General features: G+C 38.7%; 1 protein-coding gene across 1 annotated transcript in view; it reads left to right on the top strand.

The window, feature by feature from the left end:
- The window catches only part of LOC135200989 (trifunctional enzyme subunit alpha, mitochondrial-like), a gene marked incomplete at its 3' end in the record, with an annotated part of 34412 nt that extends 11074 nt beyond the window's left edge, over positions 1 to 23338 (top strand). The window contains 4 exon segments of the mRNA XM_064229784.1: positions 10436 to 10607; positions 10839 to 10949; positions 17920 to 18026; positions 23243 to 23338. Of these exon segments, the coding sequence (XP_064085854.1) occupies positions 10436 to 10607; positions 10839 to 10949; positions 17920 to 18026; positions 23243 to 23338 (486 nt within the window).
- Positions 23339 to 24619: the final 1281 nt, after the last annotated feature.

Raw genomic sequence — 24619 nt, 5'->3', positions numbered from 1 at the left:
TTTCTCTATCCTTTCTCCCTAAAAATTTTTAGTATGTATTTTTTCAATAGTTGATGGCAGTGTGCATTGTTTACTTCATGAACTTCAATATCAGACAAAATTCTATCAAGTTCATTAGTTTCAAAGCATGGGAAAAATACTAAATTTTCAATGTTGCATAAATCTACATTTTATTTTTTCCTTTCTAACATGCAAAAACAATTCTGTATAATACTGCATGACTTAAAAATACGTGAAAATAGTATAATCTCGAATTGAAAACAAGAATTATTTAATCATTTATAGGAACCTCGTCGTAACCAGGAAACAACATGAGCCGAAACTTTCGTAACCCGATCATCTGTACTATTTACAAGATTGCCTTGATACCTTTGTTCCTCAAATATGGTGGTGTTTTTTGGTCATAGCTTAGGATTGGAAAATATTAACAAATGTCTTACAAGTGTTTTCAGTGTGCTTAGATTAGTACACTTTTTGTAAGCTTATCTTACTTTTAATCGCCTAGGGACAGGAAGTTTGCTATGATATCCAATACAGGCAGTCCCCAGGTTACGATGGGTTCGGCTTATGACGTTCAGAGGTTAAGGCGCTTTTCAATTATATTCATCAGCAATTATTTCCAGGGTTACGACGCATGTTCCAGGGTTATGACAACTACAACGCTCATCTGGCAGAAGAAATATGACTCCCAAAAATGCAAAATAATCAATATTTGAAGTTTTTTTTTATGAAAAATGCAATAAGAATGCTGTTTACATAGTCTTCAATGCTTCCAAAGCATTAAAAGTAAGGTTTTTATACATTCAACTTCCCCTGCCAGATATATACTTAGCTATAGACCTCCGTCGCTCCGACAGAATTTCAAATTTCGCGGCACACGCTACCGGTAGGTCAGGTGATCTACCGCCCTGCCCTGGGTGGCAGGACTAGGAACCATTCCCGTTTTCTAATCAGAATTCTTCTGTCGCCCGGGCCATCAACATTGTTGTTTGGTTCCTCTCGATTGGTTTTTTTCTTTTTTCCACCGGCAATTGATCTTCTTGACCGACTTTTGGTGACGTATCTGGATTGTTGGATTGGCATACGCCTTTGTGGACTGTTTTGTGGACTTGATTTTGGATTTTTCTTTAAAAATGTCTGACTCTGGAATGGTTGTGAGACGTTGTGTGAATGTAGGCTGTAAGGTGAGGTTGCCGAAAGCTTCGGTAGACCCTCACACTGTATGCAAGGGTTGCAGGGAGTATGAATGTTCTTTTACTAATACAGGCGGTCCCCGGGTTACGACGGTTCCGGCTTACGACGTTCCGAGGTTACGACGCTTTTTCTTAAATATTCTATGGAAAAATCCGTCCTGGGTTACGACGCTTGTTCCGAGGTTACGACGCTGACGCTTCCGACGCTCCGAGTTAACGACGCTTTTCAAAAAACTCATACTATGATAAAAATCCTTTATAGTTTAGCACAGTATTAATAATAATAAGTTTCTGGTTAGATTACAACAAAAATTTTGAGGTTATGATGAGTTTTCGACACTTTTTTATGTCGTATTTTTTCTATGATTTTTAGTGACGCCTCATATGCGGAACTAGTTTCCGAGCGAATGAATACATACTAGCTTGCAGTGGCAAAGTTTACATAAAACAGTCCAAAAGCACAAATAATGAAAAAAATCATTGCTTGTTTCCAGTAATAATAACAAAACGAAGTTTCTGGTTAGATTACAACGAGAGAGAGAGAGAGAGAGAGAGAGAGAGAGGTGTCCGACGCTCCGAGTTAAGGACAGAGAAGTGTTCGTTTCGTTAAACGGCCTCTGACTCATGCCAGTAAATGTTTTGTTGATACTAATAATATAAGCCTATTTAAAGATACGTTTACTTTAATTAGTCCTATATGATACGTAAATAGTAATCAACTGTTCTTGTAGCCCTCAAGATTTGGCAAAATCGAAGTATCCAAAGAGAGACATTATCCAGTACACTGGAACCTTGACATACGAATTTAATTTGGTTCCGTTACCATCGTCGTATATCAAAACAGTTGTATCTCAAAGCATTTTTTCCCATTTAAAATAATGTAATATGTATTAATCCGTTCTAGCGGTATGAAACCACACCTAAACACAGCTAAATTACATATAATATACACATTTATACACAAATAAACGAGTAATAAACACACATAATGATAAAATAACAGCAATGTGATAAATGATAAATAATGTTAATAAAATCAATTAAAAAAAAGAAAGGAATTTTACTTAACACAACGAAAGATGACGTGAGGCCAGCAGGGGAGGAGGTATGGAAGGGTGGCAGGGAACGATTTGTTCTCTTTTTATTTACGTATGTACACTAATAACTACGTAATAAACACAAATGAAATAACATTGCTAAACTAATTTTTATTTTTTTTATTTTAATCAGTTTGTAGTTTAGAAATAATAGTGATGCCTTTGGAAGGTTTTATGCTTTGCTATAATTTCATGTTTTGCTTCCATCGAAATAATTTTCTTGGGTTTTTTTCTTATCACCTGCTTTGTCTTTAGCTTGTGAGACCCATGGTTAATAATAAAATAGACAAAATAACACGAAAAATAGGCGCAAATACAACGAACTTAACAACGACGTGTTAACATACAGCACAACAAACAAACAGACTGAACGCCATTCATCGGTCCGCCTATACAACTAACACTCATCGCAAAATCGTATCTCAAATATTTCGTTGTATATCAAAGCTTATATTTTCGCAAAATTTTCTGTTGTATCTCAAACATTCGTATATAAGGGCAATCATATGTCAAAGTTCCAGTGTAATTTGATCAGAGAGAGAGAGAGAGAGAGAGAGAGACGCTTGGCAACAATGGTCACCGTCTCGGGGATTGACGTAACATTTATTTTCTGAACAGATAGGACAGAGAAGTGTTCGTTTCTTCATTAAACGGCCTCTGACTCAAGCAGGAAATGTTTTGTTGATACATTATAATATAGTATAAGCCTATTTAAAGATACGTTTACTTTAATTAGTCTATATGATACGTAAATAGTAATCAGCTGTTCTTGTAGCCCTCAAGATTTGCCAAATCACTCCAGGTTGTACATAAAACTTCAAGAATGTAGTGTCACCAGAGGATTACAATAGTTTTTACCTTCAAGAACCAACATTCTTTTATGAAAATAACTCCAGGTTGTACATAAAACTACAGGAAACAACATGTAGTGTAACCAAAGGATTACAGTAAGGTTTTTATAACTTTTTATTAGTTTAAGACATATTTCCAAGCGTCGTTCCGGCTTACGACGATTTTCGGCTTACGACGCATCTCAAGAACGGAACCCCCGTCGTAACCCGGGGGGACTGCCTGTACTTGCAAGGAATGTGAAGAATTTGAGTGAGAACGAATGGAAGAATCTAACTACTAATTATTTGAAAAAGTTAGAGAGAGAAAGAGTGAGGAAGGCTTCTTATAGAAGTTTAAGTAGTTCGAGATCTGAACTAATTCCTAGCTGGGATCTTCCCCAAGGGTAAGTATTGCTACTTCTCCTTCCATTGCAGCCCCTTCTCCTATTGCAGAACCTGTAGATTCAGCGAAAGAACTTGCGGATCTAAAAGCAGCCTTCAAGTTGATGGAAAACAAAATGGCTGCCATACAAGGTAAGGCTAGTGATTTTTCAGTGGACAGTGATATGAGTGTCCCCAGTATAGTGGAGGGGGCATCTGGTCGGCTCAGCAACGCTCTAGGTCTAGACCTCTTCCAAGCTCACATGCCCAGAGGAGAAGGAATGTCGAAAACCGAAAGGAGGTTGTGGAGAATCCCCAACCGATCAGGTGTCCCTTCGGCGGTTTCTGTGACACCCCAGACTGCCAATGATCGCTATTGTAAAAGCGTCCTGCGTGAGTGTTTTTTCGTCGTCGGGATCTTCATCTCCGACGTGATTGGAGGGATTCAGATCGATCTCGAACCACTCAAGAGGAGTTTGGAAGGCTCCGACGATTGATTCGAGCCCAAGAAAAACTTCCCTGAGGAGTCTCCTTCGGGAGTGAAGAAGGCAAGAAGAGCCATTCTTTCAAACAGAGTGAGAAGGAGGCAGGAGGTGGAGGCTATGGACTCCTCCCCTTCCTCCTTCCCCTCCTCCGAAGAGGATAAAGAGGAGGTTACGAAGAGGTTCATGATGGCTATGCAAGAGCAGATTTCGTCTTTTGTAGGAGTTCTGTCAAAGGAGCCTCCTAGAAGGAAAGACTCTTCCTTCCGAGATCAAAAGATCCTCCAGACGTATGGAGGTATCTGCCGCCAGGATCATCCTCCTACTCGAGGTGAGGTTTCCTGTACGAACCTGGATGAACCTATCAGACGTCTGGCACCGGCCAGGAGTGAGGAGTCACCAGGAGGGCAGGAGCCAAGAGCCAGGAGTGAGGAGTCAACCAGGAGGCAGGAGGCAAGAGCCAGGAGTGTGGAGTCATCCAGGCAGGAGCCAGGAGGCAAGAGCCAGGAGGCAAGCAGGCAGGAGTCAGGAGTCAGAGGCAGGAGTCAGAGTCGGAGTCGGAGTCCGGAGTCCGGAGTCCGGAGTCCGGAGTCCCGGAGTCCGGTGGAGTCCGGAGGCAGGAGTCAGGAGGCAGGAGTCCGGAGTCAGGAGGCAGGAGGCAGGAGTCAGGAGCCAGGAGGCAGGAGTCAGGAGGCAAGACTCAAGAGCCAGGAGACAGGAGTCGGAGACTCGTTCCTGGAATTTATGACTCTTCTCCAAATAGGAGCTCCTCTCCTTCAGATCGTAGGAGGTCTTGGAAGGACTCTCCCTCCAAACGTGAGCTTTCTCCTTCGTCTGATCGAGGTTTAGACGATTTGTCTGATGACGAACCTCCTGCAAATGAGGGACTCTCGAGTTACAAGGTCTTAGCCTCATTACTGCTACAAGAGTTTGGAGACTCTTAGTCCGGCGGCTCCTCCTTCTCCTCGTTCTCTCTTTTCGAGCTCGGCTACGGCAAAATCTTCGGCCTTTCTGAAAATGAAGCCTGCAATTTCTATGAAGAAGGCACTCCATTCTTAGATTCTTGGATGGACAAGAAGAAAGAGTTGGGAAGACGGGGTATTCTGCATGCCTCCTTCCAAACTACATGGAAAGAGAGGTATTTGGTATGGGACAGGAGAGACTATGGGTCTTTCTCTGCCTGCCTCGGCAGATGCGGACTTTTCCAATTTAGTGGAGGCCTCTAGACGTCACTCCTTAGGATCGGTCAGATCGACGTGGAGCACTTCGGAGTTGAACACTTTCTAAAGGGACTTTTTGTCACTTTAGAGGTGTTCAACTTTCTGGATTGGTCACTCGGAGTTCTGGCCAACAAATCTAAAGATCCGGAGTTTCTTAAAAACCCAGAGATTCTCCATAGCGTCCTGTCTTGCATGGACAAGGCAGTACAGGACGGTTCGGGAGAAGTGGCTTCCCTTTTTGGTGCTGGTCTCCTGAAGAAGAGATCAGTATATGGATCCCTATTATCAAAAGGGTTTCTCCGAGCCAGAGGACTGCTTTATTGTTCGCCCCTCTGTCGGATCATCTGTTTCCTTCTCAGTTAGTGAAGGATATATCTCGCTCGCTAACTGAGAAGGCGACACAGGACCTACTAACACAAACGTCCCAAGAAAGGACGCCCTGTAGTGTCGGCGATTAAGAAGGACTCTCGTCCTCCTCAGCAAGCCCTTTCGTGGAGGCGTGCAGGCGGCTCGTCCCCCCTGCCAGAAAGAAGAGCTCTGACAAGAGAGGAAGGTCTTCCTTTAGGCCTTTCAAGAAAACCAAATGACTTGTTGCTCATTCAAGCACCAGTGGGCGCCAGACTCCTGAACTTTGCAGGAGTATGGGCAAAAAGGGGAGCCGACCCTTGGTCAGTGTCGGTCCTAAAGAAAGGATATGTAATCCCCTTCGAGGACAGCCCTCCCCTAACATCTACGCCTCGGGAACTGTCAGCGAGGTACAGAGACCCTGTAATGAGAAAGACTCTCCTTCAAATGGTGGAACAAATGTGGGAAAAGGAGGCCATCGAACTTGTGCAGGATCCACACTCCCCGGGATTTTACAATCGCCTTTTTCTAGTACCAAAGGCATCGGGGGGTGGAGACCAGTTCTGGACGTAAGCGCTCTGAATCGCTTTGTTCAGAAAAAAGAAGTTTCGCATGGAAACGTCCGCTTCAGTAATGTCGGCTCTTCGTCCAGGAGATTGGATGGTCTCTCGGACTTGCAAGATGCGTATTTCCACGTTCCCATTCACCATTTGTCAAAGAAATATCTTCGGTTTGTAATAGGAGACAAGATTTTTCAATTCAGGGCTCTGTGCTTCGGTCTGTCTATAGCTCCGCAAGTATTCACCAACCTGATGGCGAATGTGGCAAGATGGCTTCACCTAGAGGGAATAAACATCTCCCTCTACTTGGACGACTAGCTGATCAGGGCCAAGTCGGAGATTCAGTGCTTGGAGGACTTATCAGTAACAAGGAACATGATAGAATCGCTGGGATTACTCGTGAACCTCGAGAAGTCGCAGCTGATCCCCAGCCAGAGCTTGGTCTATCTGGGGATTCAGATGGATTCTCGGGGTTTTCGAGTATTTCCTTCGCGAGAAAGAATCACTCAAGGTTTGTCAAAAATCTCGAGCTTCTTAGAGAGAAAGAAAACAGTTCAGCGAGGATTATCTGAGCCTTTTAGGGACCCTGTCCTCACTAGAAAAGTTCTTCTCTGGGGAGGCTTCACCTTCGCCCTCTTCAGTTTTTCCTGAAAGGGGTGTGGAGTTGGAAGACGGGACAACTCTCGGACATCTTCCCGCTTCCACAAGAGGTAAAAGATCATTTGAAGTGGTGGATCCTTCCTCTTCAAAAGAACGAAGGCGTATCGCTTGCCCTGCAGAACCCAGACCAAAGTGTTATATTCCGACGCTTCGGAGTCGGGATGGGGAGCGACGCTAGGAGCAAGGGAGGTGTCAGGCACCTGGACAAAGGAACAGGTGTCCTGGCACATCAATTGCAAGGAACTAGTGGCCATACACCTAGCCTTAAAGTTCTTCGAAGAGATAGTCAGAGGCGGGGTGATACAGATAAACTCGGACAACACCACGGCTCTGGCTTACATACGCAAGCAAGAGGCACGCACTCTTTCTCCCTCTTTCAGTTAACAAGACACCTGTTAACCTGGACAGAAGAAAGAGGCATAACTCTCCTCACAATGTGTATAAAAAACATTTATACACATTGTAAATAATTGTAAGTTGGAGTTTATTCTAATTTTATTATTCCAAAAATATTAAAATATTTACAAGTATCATTTTATTGTTTTTTTCACAGCATTTAGACTATTTTTAATAATTGTAAATAGCACCCCCACACTACCATCGCGATGTTAGATCCTTCCTTGATGAGATCTTACTAATCAGGTGGATTGGACGAAGTGGTTTGGTTGAATATCCTCTCTGTTCACCAGACCTCGCACCACTAGATTTTTTCTTATGGGGATACCTAAAAGACAAGGTCTACGCTATGAAACCTGCAACAGTTGCTGAATTGAGAGAAGCCAGTGAACATAAATGCGCCCAAATACCAAGGGAATTGTTTCTTGGTGTGTGCGATTCCATTGCTTCCTTTGTCAGCAGTGTCTGGATCAAAATGGGCTTCAGTTTGAAAACAGGCAGTGAAAAAAAAAACCAATAAAATGATACTTTTAAATATTTTTACAATTTTTGAATTAATACCATTTTAATAAATACCAAGTTTACAATTATTTAAAATGTGTATACATTTTTTTGGGACACCCTGTATATTATCGGTGCCTTATGGTGCTGATAACCAAAACTTGGCATATTATGGCGCCATAAATAGACGATTTTATGAGGCCTAGACAAGCACCATAAAACCGGATGGACGTTAACCGAGTCCGCCAATAACCGGTAACTGACTGTATATGATAATCTTTATTTTGGACCACAATATTTGAATCAGTTTTGCAGGAAAATATTCAGTTCATGTGAATTGACCGCAAAGACTTCATGGCAACTTTTATGTCAATACTCGCACTTCAGCTCATTGATACAAGGGAATATACAGGCACCCCCCGGGTTACGACGGGGGTTCCGTTCTTGAGATGCGTCATAAGCCGAAAATCGTCGCAAGCCGGAACATCATCAAAAATCCTAAGAAAACCTTACTTTTAATGCTTTGGGTGTATTAAAAACTATGTAAAATGCATTCTTATTCCATTTTTAATGAAAAAAAATTCAAATATTGATTATTTTGCATTTTTGGTGTCATATTTCTTCTGCCAGATCAGTGTTGTAGGCTTCATAACCCTGGAACATGCGTTGTAACCCCGGAAATGATTTCTGAATATAATTGAAAAACACCTTAACCTTGGAACGTCGTAAGCCGAACCCATCGTAACCCAGGGACTGCCTGTAGTCTCCCATCCTAGTACATCTTTTAAATATTTGTCATAAATATAAAAAGGGATTGTTGGTGATTTTAGTTCTCATCTTTTATGGTATGCTATAATCTCTTAACTATAATTATTCAAAATAAATCCTACCTACTGTTAAAGTTGGCTTATATCTTAGCACCATTAGGTACAATTGGCATTCAAAATAAGTAAAATAATGCTTGGCTAATGTGCTAGGCTGTCTCTATAATCACCTGTTTCCCACCAAGTAGCACTGGAATGTTTACATTTTTGTTATAATTCTTTCTTTCATGTCCTTGTGTAGATAGTATGAACAAGCAGTAATGATTTTGACTATTTCTGGCTGGTTTTCTTCTGTACACTATTGTGTTTTTCTGTATTTGCATTATGTCACCTACAGCAAGCAGAGATGAAATCATTAGGCTGTATAGGAATGAGTTTTATAAAAACTGAACGTTTCAGTTGTGCACGATGGCTGTGTGTGTGTTGGCCTATATGTATAGGCATGAGTGTGGTTTTCTTCTCTTTGGAAAGAATAAGTTATGATAGGAGTTAAGGAATAATATATTTGCTTCCCCCTCCTCCACTGTCTCGTTGATGAATTCCTCCTACACTAACGTTTTATACTTTTCATGGGGATTTACCCTCTGAATACAATGTGGAATGGCCTTTTAAAACTTACTGAAAAAAGTAGGCAGTCCCCGGGTTACGACGAGGGTTCCGTTCTTGAGACACGTCGTAAGCCGGAACATCGTCAAAAAAAATCCTAAGAAAACCTTACTTTTAATGCTTTGGGTGCATTGAAAACTATGTAAACCACATTCTTATTGCATTTTTCATCCAAAAAAACTTCAAATATTGATTATTTTGCATTTTTTGTGTCATATTTCATCTGCCAGATGAGCGTTTTAGGCTTCGTAACCCTGGAAATGATGTCTGATGAATATAATTGAGAAGCGCCTTAACCTCGGAATGTCGTAAGCCGAACCCGTCGTAACCCGGGGACTGCCTGTACTGGTTATTGTGGGGGGGGGAGGGTCCGTTCTCGGCGGGGTGCTGATAAGCGAAGACCGCCATTAACCGAAACTGCCATTTATGGTCCTTATGGCACCAAGTTTCAGTTAATGGAGCCTCTGTTATGTTGGTTATGGTGTCATAACTCTTATTATTAGTACCTTATGGCGATAACCAAAACTTGGCCTGTTATGGCGCCATAAATCGCCAATTTGGGCCATAAAATTGGATCGCCGATAAGTGGAGACTGCTGTACTTTGCTTTTGGCTGCCATTGTATGCAGATGTCTTCTCTTAACTTTGTTCCAACTCACCGTTTTGCTGACATTTGAACTGTTGTTTCTCTTGAATATTGCTCTTTTTCCTTGTTTTTGTTTGTGTCATTTGCTTGGTTCTGAAATGGAACAAACAGGTGACATATAAGCAAAAAGTTATTATAATTCAAAATGTAATTGTTAAGGAAATAAAGGAAATAAAAAGATCTATTGAGAGATATATTTTTCTATGTTGTGCCCATTTTACCACCAACAGGTAACAGTAATGAAGTTGTACTACATAATTAGGAAAATTGCAGTCTAACTGAAATTTTTTTTTTTTATTTTATACAAAAAGTGCTTATTTTGTCAGTTGTCGTTCTATATAAAAAAAAATGGCTAAGCTTGAAGACAATGAAGTCTCAGCATTCGTGTATTCCCGTTAGTGTCCCTCCAACAGCATTATTCTCTCATCCTCTGTCTGCAGGAGCATGCATCCCTCAGTGTTGCCATGACTGTCGGTTTGTTAATTTTTCAGCGGTGGATGATTTGAAAGTGTAGTTTGGTCACAGGCTGCACCAGGAGCAAGAACCTGTGCTGATAGTCAACAGCACTGACCAGTTTTTTTTTTTTTTAAAGTGCCGGTGTATTTCATTTCAGTATTTAAAGATTTTGGTTTGAAGTGTTAGTTTTCACACTTTGATATCAATAACCTTAAAAGCAATTCACTGTCCTTTTGCAGGTTGTCATTGTGGTTAAAGATGGCCCAGGATTTTACACTACTAGAATTTTAGCACCCATGTTATCCGAATGTGTTACATTATTCCAAGAAGGTGTTGATCCTAAGAAGATGGATAAGCTTTCTAAAGCCTTTGGGTGGCCAGTTGGACATGCAACTTTGGCTGATGAAGTTGGTAAGTGGGTCAGTTAGCATGGTACTTTTTTTATCAACAAAATACAGTTACAGGTTGAAACTCAGCAATTTGGCTCATATAAGTATGTATAAAATAATATACTAATAAAACTTTTTTATTATTATTTTTCTTTTTATTATTTTTCTTTTTAGTATTTGTCAGTTATTTATAATTGAATTGGGTAGCTGTAAAGTGTGCCCTCTGCAAATTTAATGGTGTTTATGTCTACAGGGTTGGATGTTGCTATGCATGTTGGTGAGGACCTTGGCAAGGCATTTGGTGAAAGATTTGGAAGTGCTGATATTAGTATTCTCAAAGGTCTTGTTGATGCTGGATTTCTTGGTAAGTTGTTATCTATTGATTTTCAGGTTGTACAATCAAAGTTTTGGGTCAGTTTCTTTTACAAATTATTTAAAGATGAATTTAGCCCTCACAGGTATTTTAATTTGATCTAATGTGTTGAAGATTTGTGAAAAGAAGTTTTAAGCCTTCATTTCTAGGTTGTTATCAGTTTTAATACAGGGTGTATGAGCTAAGAGGTCAGTTTTCTGTGTAAAAATTATTTACAACAGTTATCAGTATAATTTTATCAATATTTGCCACTTACTGAACCATTGCTTTGTTATGTGGATAAATAAAGAACTGAGTTGTGAGGAACTGCAGAATTGTTAACATTGCAGATAACATGGGTTTTGTCACCTGTTGGAAGTTAGCATAATCATTTTTTATTAATATTCAAACTATTTATTTGGAATGAATCTTACCTACTGTTAAAGATAGCTTCTATCTGTTGGTAAGCGAGTGGCCATTCACACAGGTTTTTCAGCATTTACAGCAGCGTTGTGCTTTGCTATATCCTCATAGTATTTTTGCACCCATTAAGTATTTGAAGAAACTAAAGCTTTTTACATCAGTTAGAGAGTGTTTTGTACGTTTTCTCAAATACTGGTGCACAAAGCCTCTTTTTAAGTGTTGGCTTTTGCTTTCCTGGTTTTTTTGAAGTCGTGGAGCGCCATCTCTTATGAACTGGCACTTGACTGGAGCTTTAATTGTCTTTGGTCAAAGATTCTGTTTTCTTTGCTGTCTCATTCCTTTGAAGAGACATATTCTTGAGACTGACAAAAGTGCTTTGGATATGCTGTGATGGAGTTTTTTTTACATCGGACCTTTCACTCGGTATGATCGCCTCTTTCCTGTGTCCGCTTGAAGGGTTAATGATCCAGCTTAGAGAGTTATTGATGCCAGCTTAGAGTTTTTGGCACCAGCTTAGTGTTATTGGTGCCAGCTTAGAGAGTTTGTGGCACCAGCTGAGAAAGTTGGTGGTGACAGCTTAAAGTGTTCAGGACATCAGCGGAATTTTATCAGGGAAGTCTTAAAGATTTTGACTTGAATGATCAAGGCCATTTCTGATGCTGCATGGGAGGGTTCTCATGCTTACATTAACTGGGCTTTGAATAAGTGAGAACAGTTATGACCCTGTCTGTTGACAAAGGTTATTCCTGCATATGAGATGGAGCTGTTTTGGTTTCTCCTTTTGGTTGCTTTTTAAGCCCTACTTGTTTTTTTTAAGACAAAATGGGGATACAGCTAGGCATTGAGTTATGACGAGGTCAAGTTCTTGCATGCATGTCAGAATTTGATTTTAATGTAAATTGGTTTGCAATTCAGTCTACAGAAACATATAGGCTGCCCCATAGCCTAACTACTTTTACCTATAGCCTACCATGGTTTTATCACTGTGAGAGTCTATTTTTATACAGTAACTTTATCATTCTTTATAATAACCATATTCCTGTATTTTATCTGGAATTCAGTAAATTTGCCTTTTTACTTTGTTTTGTTCCTTTATGGGAATTATACTGGCGAATATTGCATCATTCAAATTGTGCTGTAGACTAGACTCATATTTTGTTTGTTTGTAAGAAATGTATTACAAATTAAACTTCTGTTTTGTTGTAATCATCAATTTACCATTTCGCCTTGTAATATCAAGGAAACCTTGTACATGTAACTTGCCTTTTTTGTATGTAACTTACTCCATGGTTACATCTAGCATACACTTGGCATTTCGTCTTATGCAAAGAGATACTGTTTAGTTTTTTAGTTTTTTTTACTGAATATCATACTTATATATTTACAGTACACAGGAGAATATTTTATCACTGATATTAATTTCATTTCGCTAATTAATTTTCCAATTCATCTCAATATTTTGTAACTTGCCCCATGTTTACATCTACATTTTATAGGCTTACTTGTTGGTATCAGTTTTAACCCAAGATTCATGAAACTAGGATATCAACAAATGCCAAAAATCCTAAGGAGATTCCTCCTATTCATTCTTCTTCTGCTAGAGAAGGAGTTGAGACTTCCATAATGAATCCCTAACTTGATGAAATGGGAGACTGGAAGAAATACAGGCTGAAGTGGCTCAAGCAGCCCACCTGAGTCATCACAAGTTGCCTGAGCGAAAGACAACAAAACATCACCAGGTGCTAAAGAAAAAGGGAAAAGTTTTAAGGGGATGGGGGGGAGTAGAGTCTCAGCAACAACCTACATGTTGAGGGGAGGGGTGGGGGGAAAGAGACGCGACAACAACGACCTACATCCCTGCATCATCCAAAAACGATCTTATACTGTAGACTTAAGAGCATTCCCAGACAACACATCCTTAGAAAACAAAGCAGCTAGAATAACATCTAGCAAGGAAACTAGAGAAGATACTGTATTCATAGTAGGATTTGGAAATAGAAATATTAATAGGGACAGAATGAGAAACTCGCTGATAGCCAAAGAAACAGATTGTAAAGAACGAACATATGTGTTTTTAGGAGAAAGAGGAATGGCAGACAAGGATTTAGGCACATTATTAACACTTTCTATACCTACACTGAGTCAATGTATGATCGAATAAGTACAATTCATAGCAAACATATTTTGATAATGTCTATACCTATATAATTTATTCCTATCAGTGCTATCAGTCTTATTACAGGCGGCCCGCGGTTAATGGCGCAATCGCTTAGCGGCAAATCGGTTTTACGGCTGTCATCAAAAATATTCATTAAAAAGATAAGGCATTTTAAGGTATTTTTACTGCACAAGTTTTGGTTAACAGCGCCGCTAGCGCCGTTATGTCTAACGAGTTCATACATTTGTAGAAATGCCGTTCGGACCACAAGGGTTATGCAAATGATATTAAAAAATTTTATGGAGAGTTATTACATAGGTATTAGGGTAAAATATATGCCTCTGGCGCTGTTCTATGCAAAAATATCGAGTTACATAAGTGCAAATTTGTGTTGATTTATAAATATTCATGCTTTTTTATGTTTAAAATGGTTATGAAAATGTATTACGTATAGGGTATTTTTATTTCTGCACAGAAGTATGATACAAAGGCAGCTTTTGAAACTGCCCTTCACGTTATCAAAGAGAATGTTTTTTCATGTTCTTTCTTGTAAGCCGCCGCCTGCGGCTCTTCCGAAAGTATCGAGTTAAAAAAAGTACAAATTTAGTGATCGATGTGTCGATTTTATAAATGTTCATAGTTTTATGTTTAAAATGTGTATAAAAATGTATTACGTATAGGTTATTTTTATTTCTACGCAGAAATACGATACAAAGGCAGCTTTTGAAACTGCCCTTCACGTTATCAAATACGATGTTTTTTCATGTTCGTTCTTGTAAGCCGCTCTTCCAAAAATATCAAGTTACAAAGATTGCTACCACGTTGTCAGAGGATGTTTTTTCATGTTCGTTCTTGTCCGCCACTGTTCCGAAAAATGCATGGTGTTATATAATAAGTATTCATCTTTTCCATAAATCCTTTAAAAAGTTATACATTACTTCACTGTATCCAATAATATTGTATGTATTCTCATATTATTGTATTATAAAATACTACAGCAAATCTAAGCCAGTATTCCACGGAGGGCCAATGTTTTGGTTTGAAATCAGCTGATGGCGAATAAGAGTTTGTTTTGCCATATTTAACACAATTCTGAACAAATTTTCTTGCTTCTAGTTAGTGTTAACGAATATCTATATACTTGACTTATGTAAGACAAGGTTATTTTTCCTTATACGATGTGTTTTTAGGTGGAAATATGAAATGAATAGGTCTTGTTGTGATTGTGAACTATTTTTTTTTTCGTTAACAGATTACGTTGGCGGCATGTTTGTTGCGTAAAAAACTTACGTCATTCCATTCGCAATTTTCCTTTATATCATCGTAATACGAACTTTGCATTATTTATCTTATATCGGCGTGAAACCAACAGTAAAACATGTTCTTTCAAGCACAGGAGTTTTGATTAAAATGCTTTTATCTCAATTTTATCTACGGTTGTGTTCGATGGCATACGTTTACTGAAGTTTTATCCTTGTTGCCGATGCACGATAATAGTCATTAGCAGCTTGAACAGTTTTCTCAGCTTCAGTTATAACTAGGTTTGAATTTAAAAGTATATTTCCCGATTGATCTTTGATCTGGATTGATCTTTGATCTATAGCAAATAAAGTTATTGCATTAAGATATCTCAGTTCTGTTCAGCATAACATCGTTTGTAACAACTACGGTAGTAGTGTACTATAGTATGATGAATGAAATACAAGCCAAACGGATTTTTTTTTTGTTTGGTTGTTCATGGTTGTACATGTTTACGCAACGAGTATAACCATACTTTCTTCACTCTCTCTTGCTGTTTTTGAACTTATTTAACTAGAAGATGGGATAAAGTTAGGCTATTGTAATTTGGTCTCTCATAAAATCGGATTACGTATCGTAAAACGAATTATTGTAACTTGAAAACTACAGCTACCTGTACACTGTATAAAACCTTATTCAATCTTTACATACTCTAGACACCCAAAGGATCAAAGCTAGGCTTTTTTCACATTACAGTATTATAATACTAAAATGTACTGTACAGTAAATTCTATAGTACTATGTATTTGCAAAAATATAATTTTACTTATTGCACCATTGCGGGATTACGGCCCCGTTTGACTGGTCTAGAATTTTGAAAGGTGTGCAGCGGCCGTAGGCTTTAAAATCGCTTAGCGTCGAAAATTGCTGCTAACCGAGGGCCGCCTGTATTACAGTAGATGCTGATAATGGTAAAAGTCAAATACGTAGCAAAGATTGTACATCTGCTAACACATTAAATGAGACTCAGGGCATGAAAAAGGAGAGGCAGGTGACTGAGGGCACAGAACCACACTGCGCCCAGGGGAACTTAAAAATAATCGTACATGATGGTGGGACCCCAGAATGGTTCTCCAACATAAATTCAGGCAAACTGTTAACTGACTAAAATTAGGTTTACGTCCTGTTCTAACTTCTCATTGCGCTTTCCTGAACTGAAAGGGGAGTGGAAGGTGCAGCTAAAGAGGAAGTCTTGGCACTAGCAAAAGCTTAGCAGAGGAAAAAGCCATAGACTGAGTAAGGATAACAAAGGACTCCAGGAAGGGTGGGGAAAGAAATGACAGGTTTATGAACTACCAAACTGTTTATTTTTGCAATCTATCTGCTTCCCTTCTCTGCCTTTATCTTAACTAACCTAAGCATAAAGTCCTTCAAAAATCCCTACATTTGACATCATTCCAGGAAAGAAAAAATGTGGCTGACCTACAAAGCAGAAAGGATCAGATCATTGGGATTGGGTGGTCTCTGAACCAAAAAATAATAAACAGCCTTCTAGATCTGTAGCAGGGCTCCATGATCAATCTTCTTGTGACAGCCGTTAACGCAAAGTTGCTGTTGTACTGTTCCCCAATCCCAGACCAGAGGATGGCGGTGCAGGACTCTATCCAGCATCAATGGGACAATATAGACGTACAACTTCCCTCCATTCAGTCTATTGAGAAGGATACTAAACAGGCTCTACCAGTCCCAAGGTTTACGGATGACCCAGTTAGCTCCTGTGGTCACAGGCTGAGTAGTATGCCGACCTGTTGTACTTGCTAGTGGATGTCACAAGAGAGTTTTCCCAACCACCCAACCTTCTGGTACAGGAGTACAACGTAAGGTGCCATCGAAACACAGGTACACAGCAGATTCTCTGGAAAAGATGAAAGCCCATGACATCAGGGCCATTGCTCCCTCAGTGTCATATAGGAGGAACCACTCCCTCCTCCTACAGGTACTAAAGATAAGAGTATGTAAAGGAGTATGTAACTGCCAAACCACATCCATATCCTTTTACCTGACAGGCTTAGCCCCCAAGTTCCTCAACATGTAAACCGCGGCTCCACTCCTGTTTTACATGGGGTGGACAAGCTCTGCCACAGGGATTCTTTCAAGTACAGGATGTTATGTCAGTAGCTGGATAGGGCCTAGGTCACACAATCCCCCAATAATTGTGTTATGTCAGAACGCAAGATATTCTATATGTGGGTGGCTCCACATGACTCGTTGACCAAGCTCAGAATGCCAATAGTCCCTATTTGGCATAAGCACAATTTTTTAACTTTACCCAGTTGTCCAGCTGGCGCTAAGTTATTATCCTAATGTTAAGACTGAGGGTTTGTTAGTTATGAAAAATACAAATTGATTAAAAAAATTTCATATTTTAATGGCATACCAGAAGTATCACCACCCAAGAAACATACTTTAAAAACCACAGTGAAAGAAAATAAATTTTCTGTAGAAACATTTCTAAAATTCTATACGAAGTAAAGTTGGCAAATAACTAATCCTTTGGGCCAGGCCTAGTAGAGTAACTCAATGGTGTCTGGTAAAACTACACAAAAAATAAAAAAGTGCCTAGGCCTATGACCTAAACACCCTAGTTAGTGCCTTCCATCCATCCACCCTAGTTAGTGCCTTCCATTTATGAAAGTGGAGGTATTTATTCCTGTCACAACAAATGAATTTTAAATGTAATTTGTATTTATCCTGATACTAACCTACACTTTCATACAAGTAATTTTTACCCTCCTCAACAGCCCCTCCATAGTCAGTCTATCCCCAGTAAGTACATTAGACCAGCTGCAGAAGTTTGATTAACACTGGAAGTCGACTGCATGAGGTTGGATCAGGCCTTAGGATTTTGTTTTGACACAAGACAGCTGAAGCGCTCGTTGCGAGAGTAACTCCATTTATGAAACATTTATGAAAGTATGTTTGAATCCTAGGATAAATGCAGATTACATTTAAAATGTGTAATTTTCCCTATTCTTAATGTGCAGCATTTATCTTGTTTTGGTTAGTCCTTACTCTTCATGCCTTTTTTTTTTATATTATTATTAAAAGCATGACCACACCACTGTACCATTAAATAAAAGATATGCTATTATTTAATTTCAGGTCGAAAGTCAGGAAAGGGCATCTTTGTGTATGAAGCAGGGGTAAAGGAGCGACCCGTTAATGAAAAGGCAGTAGAAATAATGAAGAAATACTCAAAAGCACCACTGGTAAGCTAAAGATGTTCAAATGTGTATTTTTCAAGGAATTAAATTAGAAGGAATATTTTTTATGTGAAAACTGAAAAATGATTTTCAAGTGGTGTTGATCTTATGGGGTACATATTAATTAAATGTAAGGAATAATTATGTTTATGCTAGATAAAACCAGGTTTTGTATAGCTAGTTTACCAAACTTCAGGATACAGACCATATACAGTAAACTCCCTCATATCTAGTATTTAAATAATAGAACTCAAGCAACTGGCATATTTTCCTCCCAAGTGCCATTAAATCAACGAGTTATCCAGAGAGAGATTAAAGAAATAGTTTAATGCTTTTTAAAGAAATGGGGAATATATATGCATTTTTCCTTGCCATGGATGGCTTTATTTTTATATTTCTCTTCTTAAGTACACATACAGATTTGCTTGAAGGCCCTAATTGCCAATCACCCAATGCTACCACCCTTTCTTTCTGTTCCTGTAAATTAATCTCACTTTATTCATAGAGAGGCTGCTTTGTTTTCCTGCTAATTATTTCTGACAACTTCAGTCTCCAGAAGTTCATTGTCATGTGGTGCAAAATTGTTGTATTTTCGCCAATGCTTGTAATATTAAATATAAAAACAAACCGATTATTAAGCAGAAGTTTGAAATCAAGTGGCTCAAAAAGGGATTAAAGCATGTATTATTTAATGAGAGTATTATATGTGTTCTTCAACATTTATGACATGTGAGTACAAAGCCCTATAATTCAAGAGAAAGGCTGTGAATTTGCCAAAAAAAAAAAAAAAAAAAAAATTTAAGTAAAGAAGCTGGAAGGTTTTATGATAGAAGGAAGGTTAACTTGTTTCAAAGTTCATCATAGCTTTTGAAAGTTGGACATATCTAATGAAAGGAAGCCAGCCAACCAGCCTTCAGCTGTTGAATTCAAGGAGTTTGCTGAAATAAAGGAAGAATTCAACTTAATTCCTGAAGAAATTTACAATGTTGCTGAAAGAAGCCTATTCAACAGCACTGGATGATGGGCAGAGCTTACAGTGAAAGAAATTAAAACCAGCAAAGAAAGGCTTGTTTTGTGTTGTGTTACCATGGCAAGAATGCACAAATTTTAATTCGGTGTTAGGAAATATTGCAAGCTCAGGTATTTTAAGAATTTGACTCTCTCCCTGTTGATTGTTGCGCCCACGGATGGACAAACATATGTTTAGATGAATTAAACATATGTTTGTTTCGAGTGTAAAATTGATCTCGGGAACACCTTCCTAATGACAGATAAGGACTGCTTTTGCTCAACTGTTGAGCCCTGTTATTTGTTGCGCTCACGGATGGACAAACATACGTTTAGATGGATTAAACATATGTTTGTGCCGAGTGTAAAATTGATCTCAGGAACACCTTCCTAATGACAGATAAGGACTGCTTTTGCTCAACTGTTGAGCACATCCTGTTATAGAAGAGTCAGTGGTTGACAGCATATGCGCTTTTTATTTCTATGCTAATGCAAGAAGCCTTATTCAGCCGCTTGATAGCAGATTAGTATAGATAGGCATCAGCTTACGACAGGTACAACTTGTAACAGTTTACAGTTACAACAGTATAAAGAAATTGACAAAAATGAGGAAAATAAAAAAACATTATGAAGCAGGCAGGGCTTGCGAGTAGCAGTCCCAACAATATATGTAAAGCAGGCCACACACACTCAAACTTTATATCCATCCATATGATTATACGATTAAATAGTTATAAAGAACATGTGGCTAGGTTGGAAGGATTGATAAGTTTAATATTCATCCATTTAAAATGTTGACACCAAAGATCTTTGATGCATACTAACATTTAATTGTACTCCATCTGTCTGTAGCAGTGTACAATCAGACAAGTTAGATGATATTTGTGACCCACTTAACATCTCAAGCTCGTATCAGTCCCAAGAACAGGTGTAAATTGAGCTGCAGTATGTTGAAAGAAAGGGCACTTTCATCGTCAACAATTTGGCATGCCAAAAAGGCAAGAAGGATATCAGCTAGGAATGAAATAAAACTGAATGTGATTAATCAGTATGGGTGAGGAAAAAGACTAAGCACAATAGGACAATAGCTAGAACTTCCACGGTCAACGGTGTCGACGATTCTCATGGATCGAGAACACATTCATGAAGTTGTACCAAGGTTTTGCTTTAGTTAACTCTACTGTAATTACAAAGCAAAGGCAAGGACCAATCCATGAAATGGAAGTTATTAATGGTGTGGATAAAAACCAGATTAATAGACAAACTCTATTAACTTAATCCATTTTACCATTCAGGCAAAGGCTAGAGGTAAGTTTCAGACTCGTAAGGAATGTGTAGGTGATTACTATCAACAAGAGTTCAAGAGAAGATTCAGTTGTATGATGTTCAGGGAACAACAGGAGAGGCAGTGAGAAAGTTTGCCGTTAGTTTTGAGGATAAAGATTATACCATTTCCATGCAAAAGCTGTGAGTTAATAGCCATTCTTAGAATAATTTAAAAAAACTTCATGAGTAAACATCATCAAACACATGTTCCACACGTGATACAGAAACCTTGTAAAAATGTTTTTTTTTACCATTATGATGAAACAGAAATTGGTTGAGATCACACCAGAGATTGGTAATAGTAGAGAATTTTCCAATATTTTACAGAAGTATCATGATGTGATACTCATCTAAGTCAGCTTTAAACTGTTGAACAATCTCAGTCAGACCCAATGGTATGAAGGCATTCCACTTTCATGGGGTTTGATTATAACTAATATACCATCAGGTAATTTTTGTGTGGATGCCAAGGTTAGGCACAAGAGTGCAAGGTGGTACTACATCCTCTGCCTCAGGTAGTGGGTATCCTCCCCCACCACCATCGAACTCACTGACACACACACACACACACACACACACACACACACACACACATTCGGTTGTCTCGCTCTCTTCACAGGAATTCATAGACTTCCCAATAGTACTTTAATCCCCTCCCCATCCATGCTAGTTATCATCATTTTGTTTCTCGGCACGAAATCTATCCCCAAAACAATGGGAATTCCTTTTATGCCTGTTGATCATTATTTGCTGCTTTGTGTTCCGTCGGGCTACCATTTGATGACCGCCAGCTGGTCATAAAACTAAACCCTTTATGCGCTGTACTGACCTGGTCATCAGGTATTCTTCTAACAAAGACATGCTTGCACCATTGTTGAGCAATGCATGTCCTTGGCAAGCTCCTGCCTTTCCCGTCAAGACAGATACCACAGTCTCTTGTGGGCTGAAGGGGAAAGGGAGTCACCTGCACTACCTCTCCTCCTGGCACTCTCAGCTCTTTGGTAAGGCTACTGACCAAAAGTGGGGGATTCTCTTCTACTGGAAGGGTTGGTTGGCTCCCCTGCCCCAACACTGCATCCCTTGTTCTACTGGGGCCACAGCAGTTACTTGGCCCTGTTGGACATGTTTGTATAGCCTGAGGCCCAACCTCCACGCCGATATTATCTATATTATATCTATATCCATATCCCTGGTTCCTGGGGTTCAGTTGTGTCCTGATAATGCGAAATCCAGGTAATTGAGAGATTACTGTATTGAATACAAAAGTATTATTTGACTTATTTTTATAAAAATGGATACTGTTTGTGTAACAGCCTAATGAAGACCAACAGTTCACACACAAATTAGTTCAGTTTTTGGTATGCCAATTGAGCCTAAAGAGTGATGCTCTACCCTCCATAAAATTCTTTGAATTATTAGAGCCACTTGGTTTTTAGAATATCAGATAAGGGATTGTAAACTTTTACAGTCAAAAGTCCTTGAATATAAACTAATACAAAATTTACTTGTATATGCCCTGCTGAAATGAAGTTGTCTTGTATCCCACTTACTATGCACTTATCCTTGGTTCTCACATACTTGGTTCATCTGCAGATTGGCACCCTCCTTCCTAAATAACTATTCAAGATAAGTAGGAATTGTAGGTTTGGTATGTGTAAAAATTGTAGGTTTGGTGTGAATCATAATATTTTTTATAAAACTAAAATCATATATATATATAAGTACTGCATTTTAAATGTTAAAAGTCCAAATTTTAGACACTGTTCTTTCATTTTCGTTGCTCGCCAAGAAGCTACTTTTCTAATTAGTACTTGTTGTCAGTGCTTTTGTGTAAACATGAGTGGATAATTTCTACTTTTTTCTTCCCCTTGTGATTGGAGTGTGTGAGGGTTTGTACAGATGCACAAATAGGAAATGTTATGCTTGGACAGTGTTTACATCTCTCCACTCTGTGCTCCTTGATTGCTGCAGGTATCACCATCAAGGTGTAGCAGCATCAATACAATCTAGTTTCTCATTCAAAAAAAAAAAAAAAAAAAAAACTGATTTATCAAAAACTTATCTAAGGCATAAACATAAGGACTAAAATGACAAATATGTAATAATTGTATCCTATTTCTACTGTTTCTACATTACCACCTGTGTTTAGAATCATATTGTAACAAAATAATGGAAAATAAACCAAATCTTCACAATCTATTAAAATACCCAACTAAGGCTAAAGTATAGTATAAAGGTTCAGATAACAAAAAATGAAACATGAAGGGTGTTACACATAGCGGGCAATCAGTCATGGGAAATTACAACTGTGGGGAAACTGTTAAGTTATCCTGTATTATTTTACTCTAAAGGTAAGGCCAATGACAGAAATGCAGTGAAACCATTGCCATAACGTCAGCTTCAAGCTAAAGGTCATAAACTGTAAAAAAAAAATAAAATAAAAGCATGAGAAAAGATGCCTGACCCTTCAGGCCATACTCAAGCTTTTAGTGCACACAATTACATGCATCCCAAGTCCTTAGATGCTTTTCTGTTTACTACACCTGCATTAGACAAAAATTATTTTTCAATACTTTAAACTGTTCACATGAACTTCTTGGCAAGTTTATAGGCATGGGTGTGATCCACATAAATATTAATTAACTACTAATAATAATGTAATAATGCATAGACTTCTTTTGATAAAGCTTATTCAGTGAAGTTATGGATTCAAGGAACAATGACTTTAATCAAGTTTTTAATGGTAATTTTACAGATACAAGTCAGTATTTTATTTTTTCACTCACCTTGATTTTTGTTGTTTCATTTATCCTGGCGTCTTACAAGGTTTATAAGTATTGAGAATTATTTTATTTTATGTTTTTGTAAATAATATATAATGTTTACAGGGACCTCTGGGTGATGAAGATATCCAACTTCGTGTTGCATCCAAGTTTGCAAATGAAGCCGTGTACTGTTTGCAAGAGGGTATTCTGAATAGTCCGGTAAGTTGATTTTATATTAATTCTCTCCATACCTTGGTGGTTTACCTGAAGTAGTAATAACAGGGGCGCATCACGAGCTTCCAAGCCTGGTCAGTGACCAACATCCACCTCGTATACGCATGAGTTGCCAGAACCACAGATTCATTGCTTTACCATCTTTGATTGTTTTTAATCGGTTTCCAGCTGGCACTAGAAGGTTATCGTATTGTTAAGACCTCAGTTTTGTTAGCAATGAAAATACAAGTTGATTAAAAAAAAAATTATGTTAAGGAACAAATTCTAGCTAGTTATGCTCTTTGCGTGCATGTGTTACTTCCATTTTCGCATAGAACTCAGTGTATCTTCACTATAATTATTTTACTATAAAGGTAAAAGTCAGTGACAGTGGATTGCAAACATCATTTATTGCAAATCTTGCTTTCATATTCATTGCGTGAAGTATGAACGTAAAACTAACTTATACATTTATTCATGTAGATGATAGGAGGGTGTGCACCAGGTTCCAAGTACTACTCATTCAAGTGCAGTTTAAGATACCTCCCATCCCTTTCTAATCATACCTTACTACTTTACTTGACCTGTCCTTAGTAGTGAACTTACTGTCAATCTGTTCTTGAGCAGGATTCTCTCTCCTCTCTCTCTCTCCTCTCTCTCTCTCTCTCTCTGTCTCTCTCTCCTCTCGTCTCTCTCTCTATCTCTCTCTCTCTCTCTCTCTCTCTCTCTCTCTCTTCGGGAAGGAAGAGTGTACAGACCTCCCCCCATCACCAAATGTCTGATGAGGAGCTATATGCACTACTAGGACAAGAGACTCAAACAACAAAACTGCATAATAATGGAAGATTTCAATGCAGCAGTACATTGGGACACGATGACCTCTGCATCAAACATAGAAGGAAAGAGACTTTTAGATTTTGTTAAAATTAATTCCTCCACCTATGGGTTGACAAACCCACCAGAGGAAACAACATACTAGACATCGTCCTGTCAACGGAAGATAATCTAGTATTTGACCTTTCAGTTGGTGCAAATCTAGGCAAAAGTTGATGTTCAACATAAAAAAGAAGATATTAATGAGATTAGACTACCGTCGACAAGACCTAAATAAACTAAAGGAGTACGTTAAAAATCTATAGTATGATGAGAACACAGGCATAGATACGCACTGGGATGCCATTCAGGAAGAATACACAGAAAAATGCTCTAGATGTATACCATTAAGGCAAATACTAGCAATGGCAACCCTCAGCCAAAGTGGTTCAACAGGGAAATTGAAAATAAGAG

Source organism: Macrobrachium nipponense, chromosome 27, assembly GCF_015104395.2.
Source record: "Macrobrachium nipponense isolate FS-2020 chromosome 27, ASM1510439v2, whole genome shotgun sequence".
Lineage (NCBI taxonomy): Eukaryota > Metazoa > Arthropoda > Malacostraca > Decapoda > Palaemonidae > Macrobrachium > Macrobrachium nipponense.
The sequence above is the reverse complement of the archived record's forward strand: the minus strand, read 5'-3'. Positions and strand labels throughout refer to the sequence as shown.